The 16,228-nt window shown below is 41.9% G+C and overlaps 1 protein-coding gene across 1 annotated transcript; it reads right to left on the reverse strand.

Annotated features, from left to right (window-relative positions):
• Positions 1-8,591: 8,591 nt before the first annotated feature.
• Positions 8,592-13,628, reverse strand: KLHDC7A (kelch domain containing 7A). Its single transcript, XM_072155253.1, has one exon. The coding sequence runs from the start codon at positions 13,439-13,441 to the stop codon at positions 11,312-11,314; it is 2,130 nt and encodes a 709-aa protein (XP_072011354.1). The 5' UTR covers positions 13,442-13,628; the 3' UTR covers positions 8,592-11,311.
• Between the last annotated feature and the right edge of the window lie 2,600 nt (positions 13,629-16,228).

Genomic DNA, 16,228 nt, shown 5'->3' on the forward strand with positions numbered 1-16,228 from the left:
TTACTCAGTCCAGAGCTCTAATGACTACATTTTCACCATATCGTATACATCCTGGCATTTTCTATTAGCAGACTGCCCCTCTGGATGACCATTTTTGGGTGGTCTTCTGCAATTTATGATCTAACCCTTGAAATATCAGGCTTTAGTTTAGCATAGAAAGGCCGCCTCCTGTATATCTCACTGACCCTCTACCTTCGCCGCCATTGCCGCGTCTTATGAACCTTCCGCCTGCAGCGTTTATTCACTCCCGGCAGATTCGCCGCTTCGGATAAAAGTCAATAACTCTTCTAATAAAATTCATTTTTCTTATAGTTCCCAACACCGAATCACAGATCCGAGCCCGTGGAGATTGACATGTCTGTAAAGCCGCGGCATCAAATATAAATTAGAAAGAAAAAAAAATCACATTAAATGGTAGTGAGAAAAATAGAATAAGTCAGTAATAGCGTTACTGGCGGCTCGGAGGCGCGGCGTGAGGGGCAGCTCTATTACCTACAACCCGAGTCTGATATGAATACTTATTGTCTACTCCCTATGATAGGGCTGATGCAGATCAGAATTAGCTGGGCTACGGCGTATAACAAACCAGGGGCACTTATGTCTGCGGTAATCTTTTATTTGTTATCCATGGCTTCATTCCTTCTAATGATCAACGTTTAAAACTATGCTAATGATCCTGAAGGCTCACTGGGGTGTTACCAGAGCCCCTCCATGCTGCAGCTTCTCAGTCTGTTACACTGTATCCCCCATCCCCTGTTCCCTCAGCACTTACTCCCCCCCTCTATCTGATGTAATCTCACAGAGAGGGGCAGTGCACAGTGTAACAGCCTGTGAATCTGCGGCACTGAGGGGTTCTGGTAACACCCACAGGAGCCCTGCAGGGTCCTATGCATAATTTTAAAAATTGATTGTAGACGGAAGGAGGCCATAGATAACATATATAAGAAGGTTACCACAGTCCCGGTGCCTGGATCTATGAGTCAGTGCCCCTGGTTTATCCTGATGGATTTTGAGGGTAGATTTCCTTTAAATAGGTTGTGCAGGAATGATCATTAATGGCCTATGTGCAGATTAGGCCATCACTGTCTAATAAGCGGGGAGCTTAAACAAAGGGTCATCACAACAAAATTATGGGACATCCATTAAAAAAATTCATACTTCCCAATTATCCTAAATGTGCTAAAGTTAAAGAGCATCTACCACCAGGATGAAGGACTGTATGCAAATGAGCCTGAGGGGCTCCATAGGTATTAATTCAGCCTGGAGCCCCTCAAGCTCATTTGCATACAGTGTTTGATCCTGGTGGTAGATGCCCTTTAAGAATATGCAAATATAGATGGGGCTTGTACAACCCCACCCACAAGTACCTAAATGTCAAAACTCCCACTTATTCTTCAACATCGTTTATGGAGGGAAGCTCCATAAAATATGATGGGTAAGTTGGTGTACCTACCTGCTATATGCTTTAAACCATGCTTCTGCAGCTGTTCCATTGATTTCATTGTGGCACTTAGAAATCTATGTTGAAACATTTAAATTCTAACAAATGTAACTTGTTTTTTGTTGTTGTATTTTCTGCCCCCGTTGAGATCTGCCCTTTCGGCTCTGCTACATCTGTCTGTTCTGCCAGTGATGTTAGCCGCTCTTCATAAGTGCCAGACTTTGAAGTATAACCTTCCCGACTAAAGATCATCCAGTTCAGAATAAAATCACTCTAATTACCTTTAAGTGGACATCTTTTCACAGTCATTTCTATTATTTTGAGACTTCAGATTATGAAGAATTGCTATGTTGTCAGCTCACGCTGGACCATCGAATGCCGGAGGAATTTTGGCTTCTCAAATACATATGATTACGAAAAAAGATTTTCAATTTGTTTATGCAAAAGCCACACATTTGCACACACTCACATTCTGCTTCTGAAGAAAAAATACTAAGAAAAGAAAAGTTACTTCTATGCACTTTATGTTTATTTACTGCTCATGGGCGGGGCTTACTAGTAACCCAACCCCTGAGAAGCTGAATCTGCATCTCCAGCAGGAACCTCATGGGCAGCCTCTGTACTAGGAGCTCATTCAACCTGCTTTATTATATTAAGCTCAAACTCATGTATATAATATGTAGACATGGTTCATGTAGTATATACGGTTATATTATATACCAGTGCCAAATATAAGAATATGACTGGAATAGCAATCTGTTATTTAGGTGAAGTTTCTCTCAATTGCGGATTTATTTATCTCTGATTTAACCTGCTGTAATTTTTTCCAGCAGACTCCCAGACACTGATGGTTTTGGGACTAAATGAAATGACAATTCCCTTCTGACCGTCGCTTGAGGAAACAGAATGTAATGTGATGTCCTGGAAGATGGAAGCAGCTAGAGAATCTCAATGTGTATTACATCAGGAGTGCGGTAAGAGCCCAAACCGGAGAGCTACATAGTGCTAACAGGAGAGGTATGAAAAATACCAAGGATGTACATGAAGGGTTAATCATTGTGTATTTTAATAACACTTTAAGTAATTTAGAAAATGCATATATCCATTAATTGTAAATTCATATGTGAGATGTTATGTGAAAACCCCCAAAAATATTGATAAAAAACTACCATATTGTTACCTATGTATAACAATATAACTACTATTAAACTACCCCTATGTACATGAATATAACTACTATAATACTGACCCCTTTGTACAAAAATATAACTACTATAATACTGTCCCCTATGTACCAGAATATAACTACTATAATACTGCCCCTATGTACAAGAATATAACTACTATAATACTGCCCCTATGTACAAGAATATAACTACTATAATACTGCCCCCTATGTACAAGAATATAACTACTATAATACTGTCCCCTATGTACAAGAATATAACTACTATAATACTGCCCCCTATGTACAAGAATATAACTACTATAATACTGCCCTCTATGTACAAGAATATAACTACTGTAATACTGCCCCCTATGTACAAGAATGTAACTACTATAATACTACCCCCTTTGTACAAGAATATAACTACTATAATACTGCCCCCTATGTACAGGAATATAACTACTATAATACTGCCCCCTATGTACAAGGATATAACTACTATAATACTGCCCCAATGTACAAGAATACAACTACTATAATACTGCCCCCTATGTACAAGAATATAACTACTATAATACTGCCCCCTATGTACAAGAATATAACTACTATAATACTGCCCCCTATGTACAAGAATTTAACTGCTATAATACAGCCCCTATGTACAAGAATATAACTACTATAATACTGCCCCCTATGTACAATAATATAACTGCTATAATACTGCCCCTATATACAAGAATATAACTACTCTAATACTGCCCCCTATGTAAAAGAATATAACTACTATAATACTGCCCCCTATGTACAAGAATACAACTACTATAATACTGCCCCCTATGTACAGGAATATAACTACTATAATACCGCCACCTATGTACAAGAATATAACTACTATAATACTGTCCCCTATGTACCAGAATATAACTACTATAATACTGCCCCTATGTACAAGAATATAACTACTATAATACTGCCCCCTATGTACAGGAATATAACTACTATAATACTGCCCCCCATGTACAAGAATATAACTACTATAATACTGCCCCAATGTACAAGAATACAACTACTATAATACTGCCCCCTATGTACAAGAATGTAACTGCTATAATACAGCCCCTATGTACAAGAATATAACTACTATAATACTGCCCCCTATGTACAAGAATACAACTACTATAATACTGCCCCCTATGTACAAGAATATAACTGCTATAATACTGCCCCTATGTACAAGAATATAACTGCTATAATACTGCCCCTATGTACAAGAATATAACTACTCTAATACTGCCCCCTATGTACAAGAATATAACAACTATAATACTGCCCCCTATGTACAAGAATATAACTACTATAATACCGCCACCTATGTACAAGAATATAACTACTATAATACTGTCCCCTATGTACAAGAATATAACTACTATAATACTGTCCCCTATGTACAAGAATATAACTACTATAATACTGCCCCCTATGTACTAGAATATAACTACTATAATACTGCCCCCTATGTACAAGAATATAACTACTATAATACTACCCCCTATGTACAAGAATATAACTACTATAATACAGCCCCCTGTGTACAGGAATATAACTACTATAATACTGCCCCCTATGTACAAGAATATAATTACTATAATACTGCCCCCTATGTACAAGAATATAACTACTATAATACTGCCCCCTATGTACAGGAATATAACTACTATAATACTGCCCCCTATGTACAAGACTATAACTACTATAATACTGCCCCCTATGTACAGGAATATAACTACTATAATACTGCTCCCTATGTACAAGAATATAACTACTATAATACTGCCCCTATGTACAAGAATATAACTACTATAATACTGCCCCCTATGTACAAGAATATAACTACTATAATACTGTCCCCTATGTACAAGAATATAACTACTATAATACTGCCCCTATGTACAAGAATATAACTACTATAATACTGCCCTCTATGTACAGGAATATAACTACTATAATACTGCCCCCTATGTACAGGAATATAACTACTATAATACTGCCCCCTATGTACAGGAATATAACTACTATAATACTGCCCCCTATGTACAAGAATATAACTACTATAATACTTGTAGGTGACTGGTGGAATTCTTGAACAGTTTCATTACCATAGGTCAGTGATGGCAAACCTTTTAGCGGCCGAGTGCCAAAAACCCCCCTTATTTATTGTGAGGTGCCAACCACGAATTAAAGCAGTAACTTATTGCTCCCTGATCTTCAACAACTTTCAATCATATTAGCCTCAGAGGACAAGATGGAAAATTTGCATCATTTTAGCTTCTTTCCAGTGTCCCTCTGTGCACAGAGAATTGTGGGGCCAGCAGGAGGTCCCCCAAAGGTAATTCAGCCCGGTCTACTCATTCTCCCTCTTCCTACAGTCCCAAGTAGTGAAGTAAGTATCAAAATATGACTGAAAGCAACATCTTTTAGTCCTGTCTGGTGCTGGGCAATGGCCCGGGTGTCCACAGAAAGGGCTCTGAGTGCCGCCTCTGGCACCAGTGCCATAGGTTATGATATATATAGATCTTGTCCCCTGTACAGGACAGTGTATCTCTGTGTGTTGTTGGCAGTCTCTCTGGGACGTGCTGTTATTTCTTTCCTGTGGTTTACAGATCATTCCCTTTATTATTTACAAGGTGTAGACTTTTACCCAGGACTCCTAGTAATTTGCGCTCCACCTTGTCTGGTAAATACTCAGCTGGGCTGGGGATCAGCTGCTCGCCCTGGCACTAGGCCGATGTCTTGGGTCATAGTCCAAGGTTGTACATACAATAGATATCATGCAGCATACAATTGGCTGTGTGTTCCTCTCCATGTGCAGCACCACTTCCAGAATAGTTTAATTCCATCAGAAATAACAATGGAAAATGGATTTGTGTTCCAGGACTGTATCTTCTCTAAGTGCGATCAAGACTTATCCTAACCCTGCTGTGCCCTTAGCTCTCTGCAGTGACTGCTTCCCTTCCTCCCTGATTGGGAGAACTGCATTAATATTGAGTCAGAAGCCTGTTATGGATTATACCCAGAGCAGCTGAATGCACAGATCCAAGAGCACAGCAGTGTGAGTACACTGGGAGAAGCTACAATCCTGGAATATAAATCCCTATTTAACAATCCTGCTGCTACTAACAATATACAGCAAGGTGTTATTACACTGGGTAAGCACAGGTATGCATGGTCACAACGGCTGGAACTTCCCTTTAAGGATCTGAAGGTATCAGATTGTAGCACTATGTCATTCAATATTACACTATTGTCAATGTTCTTTATAATCAGGAATATTTGGTAATCCGGCCCCATGCAGATTGTATTACTGTGACTGTAGGTGGTATATTATAAGTGGATTATATTGCGCTTTTCTGTATTCTCTTTGACCTGAATCCGCTTTCATTTAGTTACATTTTACACCTTATCAGAGGCCAATAAAGATAAAGTCACATTTAAAGGCACATTTACCATCATTCCAGGGATGTTTGTACGGGGCTTGTATATACTTCATTGGACTTTCTCATATACACAATACAGTGTGATCTGTGTTGTGCCATGTGTGTATCTGCTGTGTGTGTATTGTGTCTGTGTGATCTGTGTTGTGCCATGTGTGTATCTGCTGTGTGTGTATTGTGTCCGTGTGATCTGTGTTGTGCCATGTGTATCTGCTGTGTGTGTATTGTGTCCGTGTGATCTGTGTTGTGCCATGTGTATCTGCTGTGTGTGTATTGTGTCCGTGTGATCTGTGTTGTGCCATGTGTGTATCTGCTGTGTGTGTATTGTGTCCGTGTGATCTGTGTTGTGCCATGTGTGTATCTGCTGTGTGTGTATTGTGTCCGTGTGATCTGTGTTGTGCCATGTGTATCTGCTGTGTGTGTATTGTGTCCGTGTGATCTGTGTTGTGCCATGTGTATCCGCTGTGTGTGTATTGTGTCTGTGTGATCTGTGTTGTGCCATGTGTATCTGCTGTGTGTGTATTGTGTCCGTGTGATCTGTGTTGTGCCATGTGTATCTGCTGTGTGTGTATTGTGTCCGTGTGATCTGTGTTGTGCCATGTGTATCTGCTGTGTGTGTATTGTGTCCGTGTGATCTGTGTTGTGCCATGTGTGTATCTGCTGTGTGTGTATTGTGTCTGTGTGATCTGTGTTGTGCCATGTGTGTATCTGCTGTGTGTGTATTGTGTCCGTGTGATCTGTGTTGTGCCATGTGTGTATCTGCTGTGTGTGTATTGTGTCTGTGTGATCTGTGTTGTGCCATGTGTGTATCTGCTGTGTGTGTATTGTGTCTGTGTGATCTGTGTTGTGCCATGTGTGTATCTGCTGTGTGTGTATTGTGTCTGTACAGGGCGGAGATATAGATTGTTTCCATTTGTAACAATAATATTGATTCTTCTTCTAATGTTACATTATAGGCAGCAGCGGATAGCAGGAGACATCACCATATTCAGCTTGTTGTAGTATATGCTGAGGGGTTTGTAGTCTTAGTGTCACTTACCTCTATGGAAATATCCAGAAGATTTCCCTCCACTGAATCCATAGCTGGAGATGAATGTATGTGCTGTATATGCTAAACCCCCTGTCACACTGCTGTGCATCCTCTGCCTTCTTAGATAAGCTCCGGGAATAGATCGTTCTATTATACATTCCATAGTAGCAACAACAGGACGGCGCGTGCTATAAGGAAGCCGGAAATTCAGCTTTTTCGATGAATAAAAATAGACACTGAGCAAAAATATGAAATATATATACATACAGTATGCATGTAAAAGATATATTTGAAAGATATAACAGATATTAGATATTGTTAGATTTGGGTACATTTATCATACGCTGGCACATTTAGCTGTCCCCACCCTCTGGCACTTGCCCGATCTATTAGGATTCTCCGGCCTCTTGATAAATCCCGGCGGTGCAGGGCACTGTTGCGCTGCGCGGCCACAGGCACTTCTATGCCAGGTCTGACCTGGGGTAGGATAGTGCCATAGGCTGTGACTGAACGGGTGCTGGCTATAGGCACTGCACAGGTGCACGGCAGGAGCACCCTGTGCTGGCCCACTGAACGGCCCGGCACTGCCCCTTACCTGCCCAACTGCTGTAGATGGATAGATAGATATGAGATACATAATATATGAGAGATAAATAGATAGACAAGGGATGAATACTGTATGAGAGATAGATGGATATGGGATAGATATTGTATGAGAGATAGATTGATTAGATAGAGAGGATTATTTATAATCGCTTGTGCACTGGCGTATGATAGCCCCACCACTGCTCCGGCAAGGCCGGATGCATCCAGAGGCGGGGACAGGAACGCCCGCCTTCCCCTTCATCACCACAATTCCTGGCATGGAGGTGGCGGAAAGGGGCGAAAAAGGGGGGAATAATGGCAAGCGCTAGCAATAGGCTAGAATATGCAATTGCCCTGATAAATACCCCCACAGATACTGTATGAGAGAGATAGATATGGATAAATATGTACAGGGTCGGCTCCAGGTGTCAGTAGGCCCCTGGGCGACAGAACCCATGAGTTTTCTGTGAACTCATGTGGTGACAATTAAAAATTCAGAAACTAAAACAAACAGCCTCTTGTTCCATAAAATATTTCCTAGTTTATCATCCCAAACAGCCCCCTCATTGGTATTTTATATAAGCCCCCCTCACATATTATGGATTCATTAGATACAGCCCCCATGGATTCCTTATGTACAGTCTTATGTGGGCCCCCCAGCAGCTCTGGGCCCCGGCACTTGCCCAGATATGCCCAGTGCTGGTGCCGGCCCTGTATATATATAATGGATAGATGCTGTAGATAGATATGCAGTTAGATACAAGATGGATAGATGGTTGTAGCTCTATGAGCTTGGAGCCTGGGATTGAGATATTACACATTACGCATTTTGGAAATATATTTATTTCTATAATTCATAACAAAATAAAATGTCTCTCTGGTTCGTACAATAATTTAGACCGGTGGCTGATTATAACTCAGGATTTCTTTGAAATCTTCATTTGCATATAGTAAAAGCGAAGTGATTTATATGTGATTAGCGAGCGGCTCATGAATCTTCTCCGCACTTATAATTTGTAGTCTTAGTTGGAGCATTTGAACAGATCAGCAGTTCACACCTCGCTGTGCGGACGGCTTCTAGATGAGGTGCGTGGGTACTCCAGAATCTCTGATGTCATCATACGCACTCGATGATGTCACTTTATAGCATATACTCCTGATTAACACCTCTGCAGGACACATTTGGATCCCAGATCACCACCAAGGTCACTCTGCTGCTTACTCTGGATAATGATCTGCCATCTATAGCTTAGTGCTGTCAGAGCATGCTGGGAGTTGTAGTTCTGCAACATCTGGTATTCCCCCTTCTCGTCCCCCTCAAAATATAAGTCTGATGATAACCCACTGCAGCCAAGAGGGCGTAATAGTCTGCATCCACTATAATAAGTGGCATGTCAGGCAGAGAACAAGATAAATGTTGCCTCTAGAGGGGATCAATGGATCATTTTTCGGAATTGCGGGAGGGGGAAGGTGGCTCCAAGACTCCTGGAAGTACATGGCCTCATGCCCCATCTACCTACCTGCCTCCAAATCATATCCAATCCTATGTATCTATAGATACATACCCATTATTCTCTTCATTCTCGCTGTCCCTTGCATGAAGTGGCTGATAACAAAGGACAACAGAGGAACCCCCACTAATTTCTGTATTGCCCAGTCCCTTTTTACATTTGCACCCCATACCCCGACTGACCTCCTTTATATAAGGCAGCGACAGCTTTGTGACTTCTCTCTCTCGGATACTGATGAGAGCTGCATCCGCTGCCCCTTGTTTTCTCCTTTAGGCTACAGACAAAATCTGCTCTAGATAAATCATAGCTCTTGTTCTGGAGGCTACAGACAGGCTCTATACATAGATTGTTTTCGAATGCATCTTATGTACATCTTCAGGCTCTACCTTGAATAAGCCTTGAATCTTTAGGGTCTGACCTTGGATAAGCCTTGAATCTTTAGGGTCTGACCTTGGATAAGTCTTGAATCTTTAGGGTCTGACCTTGGATAAGCCTTGAATCTTTAGGGTCTGACCTTGAACAAGTATTGAATCTTTAGGGTCTGACCTTGGATAAGTCTTGAATCTTTAGGGTCTGACCTTGGATATGCCTTGAATCTTTAGGGTCTGACCTTGGATAAGCCTTGAATCTTTAGGGTCTGACCATGGATAAGCCTTGAATCTTTAGGGTCTGACCTTGGATATGCCTTGAATCTTTAGGGTCTGACCTTGGATAAGCCTTGAATCTTTAGGGTCTGACCTTGGATAAGCCTTGAATCTTTAGGGTCTGACCTTGGATAAGCCTTGAATCTTTAGGGTCTGACCTTGGATAAGCCTTGAATCTTTAGGGTCTGACCATGGATAAGCCTTGAATCTTTAGGGTCTGACCTTGGATATGCCTTGAATCTTTAGGGTCTGACCTTGGATATGCCTTGAATCTTTAGGGTCTGACCTTGGATAAGCCTTGAATCTTTAGGGTCTGACCTTGGATAAGCCTTGAACATTTAGGGTTCTACCTTGAATAAGCCTTGAATCTTTAGGGTCTGACCTTGAATAAGCCTTGAATCTTTAGGGTCTGACTTTGGATAAGCCTTGAATCTTTAGGGTCTGACCTTGGATTAGTATGGGTAGTGGGGGTCCTCGTTTCTATGGTCTTATCTACTGGGGTAAGAGACGTGATCACAAAACAGAAACTTTTGTGGTCAGTGGAGAAACATTGCTCGCGATGGTGTACACTCCCTATATATAACATCAGGTCGACTCTTATTTATTTTTAGGGTAGTTTCCATCGGTGCAATGTGATAACATATAAGCGTTATCCCTTTAAGGGTCACTCCTGCTATAACATTACTGACCCATAATTTACATAGCAAATACTTCTAATCTCTGTTTGCATATGACGTGGAGTAGCTCTGACAAGCTACGGTGACTACTACGTGTTAACCCTTTGGTCAATTTGGATAAATAATCAGTCATTGTATTTTATGGTATCTGCACATCCAGAATCATTAAACCCTCAGTATATAATGATCCACCTCTAGACAGAGTTCTGTTACAATGTAACTGATTAGAATGATACATCTCTGCTGTAAGTGCTCTATCCTTTTATACTTTCTTAATCATCTATCCGGTTAATGCAAAATTTTGCACCATAGACATAAAATATGCATTCCCACCCCCCCAAAATCAGAAAAAAAAATCCCATCTCCAAAAGTTCAGCGGTGAGTTACTGAGCAATGTGAAGTAATTACTGTGAATGTTGGTGTTTTTTACCTGCTCGGCTCCTGGATTTATCGGTCTCATCCTGCCTTTATGAATACAGAATATATGTATTACAGTGGGGGAAAAAAAAGAAGGAAGAGAGAAAGTTTCAGTCTTGCAGAATAGACTGGAGTGCGATGCGGTGAACTTGCTGGAAGCTGCAGTTTATAACGGTGCATTTGTCAAGAGAATTGCAGTAGTAGACAATGAATAATTAACACCTTCCTGCTTTTATGTCCTGTACGTGGATTGAGCCTGTGTCAAGATCAGACTCTTAACAAGTTTCCATTGACTTCTTCTCCATATCTTTGGTATCCATAAAGCAGAAATCATTAAATAGCTCCGTTCATTTGACACCCAGGACAAGGACAATGGGATAGAGGATGCCCTTTGGCAAGGGCACAGTCTGTAGATCCACCTCCATAAACCTGGGAGACACTTCATCCGCCAGGAAGCGCAGGTGGAAGTTCCTGCTAATGCAATGGATGTTGTTATCGATGGCAACACACTGGAAGGGCGATGGGTAGGGAATGGCGTAGGTGGCACATTCATACCAAATCCTGGCTCTGATGTTACAGCGGTGGACACTTATCCCCATATTGCGGTTCAGGTCGAAGCGGTAGAGAAAGTTATTGGCCACGACTATCTCCGTAGTCCTGTCTTTGCTCCCGCTGATGTGACTGTTCTTCCAGATTTTCTCTCGAAGGTTATATCTCAAGAGCATGTACCGAATAGTCCCACCTGTAACATAGATCTCGTCGTCATAAGCTGTCGCCATATGGGCCACCGCAAAGGTGTCATTTGGCAGAGGCGCGATGTAGCTCCACCTGTTTTGGCGTGGGTCATATCTTTCCACTGTGTGAAGGCATTCCCCGCCAATGGCATAGAGGCAACCATCAAGGGCCACAAGTTTGCAGTGAGGTCTCGCTTCTTTGAGGGGAGCCACTTCCTTCCAAGTGTCTGTCAAGGGGTTGTAGCACAGGACACGCTTGGTTGGTTTCATTTGTCTGTCAAGCCCATCAGATCCAAGTACAATGAAGATGTAGTTGAACAGGGCAGCCATTGAGCATCCTCTGCTGACGGCTTCACTTGGGATGTTGGACATAGCTTGCCACCGGTCATAGTCACTGTCGTAATAACTTAGGCTGCTCTGGTTTGCAGATGAATTAATGGCTTGGGTGTCAATGTCAGCAACTACCACAAATCGCCTTCCCTTCATCCTGTTCTCAAGAATTAGGTCTCTCTCCGTGGCATTGAGACGCCCATAGATATTGGGGTTTTGAAGGATCTCTAAGTAGTTATCACTCATTATTTTGTAGGCTTCCGCTAATAAGACATCATGGTTGTATTTTTTTGCCAAACACAAGACGTCATAACAGTTTCCCAGCTCAAGATTTATATCCAGTTTGGACTCTGCATCAATAGAAATGTGGTAGGTCTTTGGTCCAGAATGTGCTAATCCACTGCTATCCTCCTCTGACTGGTTGGAGGACAGTGAGGAGGCAGTAGCTGGAGGACTGACATTACACTGGATGTCTTGAGGTTGTGTGCTGTTGTCTTCTTGGTCTTCCGTTTTTTGGATGTCATTGAATGAGTTTGGGAGTTGGGTAGCTTCTGCCTTTGCTTTATCCTCTGTGTTGTTATTATTATTATTAGTTGCTTCCTGTTGACTTTTTTCCCAATTTTCAGTAGATGGTAGTAGATCTGTAAGGGGGGATTGGTGTCCATGAATCTCAAACTGATGGTCAACTTTATCTGTGACTGACTGAGAATTGGATGCCACCGTCTTTTCTCTTTGGTCCCTGGTTTGTGTTGGACCACCATCTGTGTTGTCATCATCCTGTCTATGTGTAGACGTGTCCTGGTGAAGTTTTTCTTTTCTCTCATTGTCATGGTCCTCAGAGTCCTGTCCTAAGGAACCCTTTGCCAGCTCCAACTTTCCTTGCATTTCTCCACCTTCTGGCTCTTGCCTTCTGTAGTCTCCGCTCTCTGTTGTGGTGATAGTTTCCTCTCCATCACATACATCGGTATCATCTCTAAATTGTTGCTGGCTTTGCAGGGGATCATCCTCCTTGTGGAGTTGCACAATCTTTAGACCTCTTTGATCTTTGCAGGTGACATCAGCGGTCAGTAATCCCTCTTGAGCCTGGCGTACAGTGACAGGTAACTCAGCAAGGTTCTTATTTCCGTGATCTGTGAGCGAGCTGTTCTGCAGGTTGTTGTGTACACACCTGAATCTCAGGTTACTGGCTTCTTCACCTATGTGATCCCGTAGGGGGGTTTCCACAGAAGTGATCTTCTCCGTGACACAGCCGGGGTCCTGCTTTTCATTGGGGCCAGTGCTCTCTAGTTTTCGTAACTTATAGAATCTATAAGCGAGGGCCAAGATGAAGACAGCAGTTGCAGAGAGCGCTACCTTCCCTATCAGCTGCATGTCCGACTGCCAAGCTCTGCTCTCCCACACTGTGTTAATCATTATTCTATATCAATGGTGAGCTCAAGAATGCCAGGAATCCATGTAATTACCTTTGCTGTTGAAAACCAGTTGGGTCTGCTCTAGAGAAGAGTCCTCTGATCCTTAGTGCTACTTTGTATCTAGGGACAAGTGAGTTTAGAGAGTCCAGGATCCCGCAGCACAGGCTGGGCAGGACTGTATCGCCATCTGCTCCCCGCAGCTTTGCATATGTAAGGAAAATAGGAAGGGCAGGACACCAAACACCAGTGGAGACAATATAACACTGGGCTGCTGTTTACTAAGCAAATACTAGGACTATATTCCCCACTACTGTACATTCATATTCAGTGCTAATGCCTGGACTGACCAGTTTCCCCGTGCATGATACAATTAATTTGGTGGAGCTATGTTACCCCGGCAAGGTGGGCACGAGTCTACAACGTTTCACATATCCCATAGTGAAAGACTATTAGGTCATAAGATCTTATTATAATCATGGAGGACACCGATGGGTATGACGGGTTCAGATGCTTCATCCCAGAGAAGCAGAGTTCAAGGTCATTGGATGTACGACCCTCCTGGTCAGTAAGTTCGTCATCTTAGGAAACCAGAGACTACAGAGATGTCTACAATGACTGCCTGGCTCCTAACTATCCGGCAGACTACATAGAACTCTTCTTGAGGCCAGTGCCCAAATGTACAATGTGTATAAGTCCAGTACCCAAATGTACAATGTATATAAGCCCAGTGCCCAAATGTACAATGTGTATAAGTCCAGTACCCAAATGTACAATGTGTATAAGTCCAGTACCCAAATGTACAATGTGTATAAGTCCAGTACCCAAATGTACACTGTATATAAGCCCAGTACACACATACACACTGTATATAAGCCCAGTGCCCAAATGTACACTGTATATAAGCCCAGTGCCCAAATGTACAATGTATATAAGCCCAGTACACACATACACACTGTATATAAGCCCAGTACCCAAGTGTACTATGTATATAAGTCCAGTACCCAAATGTACAATGTATATAAGTCCAGTGCCCAAATGTACAATGTATATAAGTCCAGTGCCCAAATGTACAATGTATATAAGTCCAGTACCCAAATGTACAATGTATATAAGTCCAGTGCCCAAATGTACAATGTATACAAGCCCAGTACACACATACACACTGTATATAAGCCCAGTACCCAAGTGTACTATGTATATAAGGCCAGTACACACATACACAATGTATATAAGCCCAGTACACACATACACACTGTATATAAGTCCAGTACCCAAATGTACAATGTATATAAGTCCAGTACCCAAATGTACAATGTGTATAAGTCCAGTACCCAAATGTACACTGTATATAAGCCCAGTACACACATACACACTGTATATAAGCCCAGTACACACATACACAATGTATATAAGCCCAGTACACACATACACACTGTATATAAGCCCAGTGCCCAAATGTACAATGTATATAAGCCCAGTGCCCAAATGTACAATGTATATAAGTCCAGTGCCCAAATGTACAATGTATACAAGCCCAGTACACACATACACACTGTATATAAGCCCAGTACCCAAGTGTACTATGTATATAAGCCCAGTACACACATACACAATGTATATAAGCCTAGTACACACATACACACTGTATATAAGTCCAGTACCCAAATGTACAATGTATATAAGCCCAGTACTCACATACACAATGTATATAAGCCCAGTACACACATACACACTGTATATAAGCCCAGTACACACATACACAATGTATATAAGCCCAGTACACACATACACACTGTATATAAGCCCAGTACACACATACACACTGTATATAAGCCCAGTACACACATACACACTGTATATAAGCCCAGTACACACATACACAATGTATATAAGGCCAGTACACACATACACAATGCATATAAGCCAAGTACTCACATACACAATGTATATAAGCCCAGTACCCAAATGTACAATGTATATAAGCCCAGTACACACATACACAATGTATATAAGGCCAGTACACACATACACAATGTATATAAGCCCAGTACCCAAATGTACAATGTATATAAGCCCAGTACACACATACACAATGTATATGAGCTCAGTACCCACATGTACAAGGAAAGTGAGTACATATAATATCTGTATTTACAAAGTAGGTGAGCCAAGTATTCATAATCACAATGTATATGAGCCCAATAACCACATACACAATGGCCCACACTTATCAACAACAGTGCAGTGTGTACAATGTGCAGTGTCCTGTGTAGTGTGTAGGGGGCGCATGAATCTGCACTGTCCAATTTTTTTCGTGCATGCCACACAATTCTGTCAGACTCAGTATAGTGTAGCTGTGACACAAATGTGGCGCGGACACTTCTTAATTACCTGTGCAAGCAGTTTGCACTGAATATGCAAAGTTCGGCATGGGCTTTAATAAATCAGGCCTAGTGTATATAGGCGCAGCACCCACATATACAATGTAGATGAGCCCAGCACCCACATATACAATGTAGACGAGCCCAGCACCCACATATACAATGTAGACGAGCCCAGCACCCACATATACAATGTAGATGAGCCCAGCACCCACATATACAATGTAGATGAGCCCAGCACCCACATATACAATGTAGACGAGCCCAGCACCCACATATACAATGTAGACGAGCCCAGCACCCACATATACAATGTAGACGAGCCCAGCACCCACATATACAATGTAGACGAGCCCAGCACCCACATATACAATGTAGACGAGCCCAGCACCCACATATACAATGTA

Source organism: Engystomops pustulosus, chromosome 6, assembly GCF_040894005.1.
Source record: "Engystomops pustulosus chromosome 6, aEngPut4.maternal, whole genome shotgun sequence".
Classification (NCBI taxonomy): domain Eukaryota; kingdom Metazoa; phylum Chordata; class Amphibia; order Anura; family Leptodactylidae; genus Engystomops; species Engystomops pustulosus.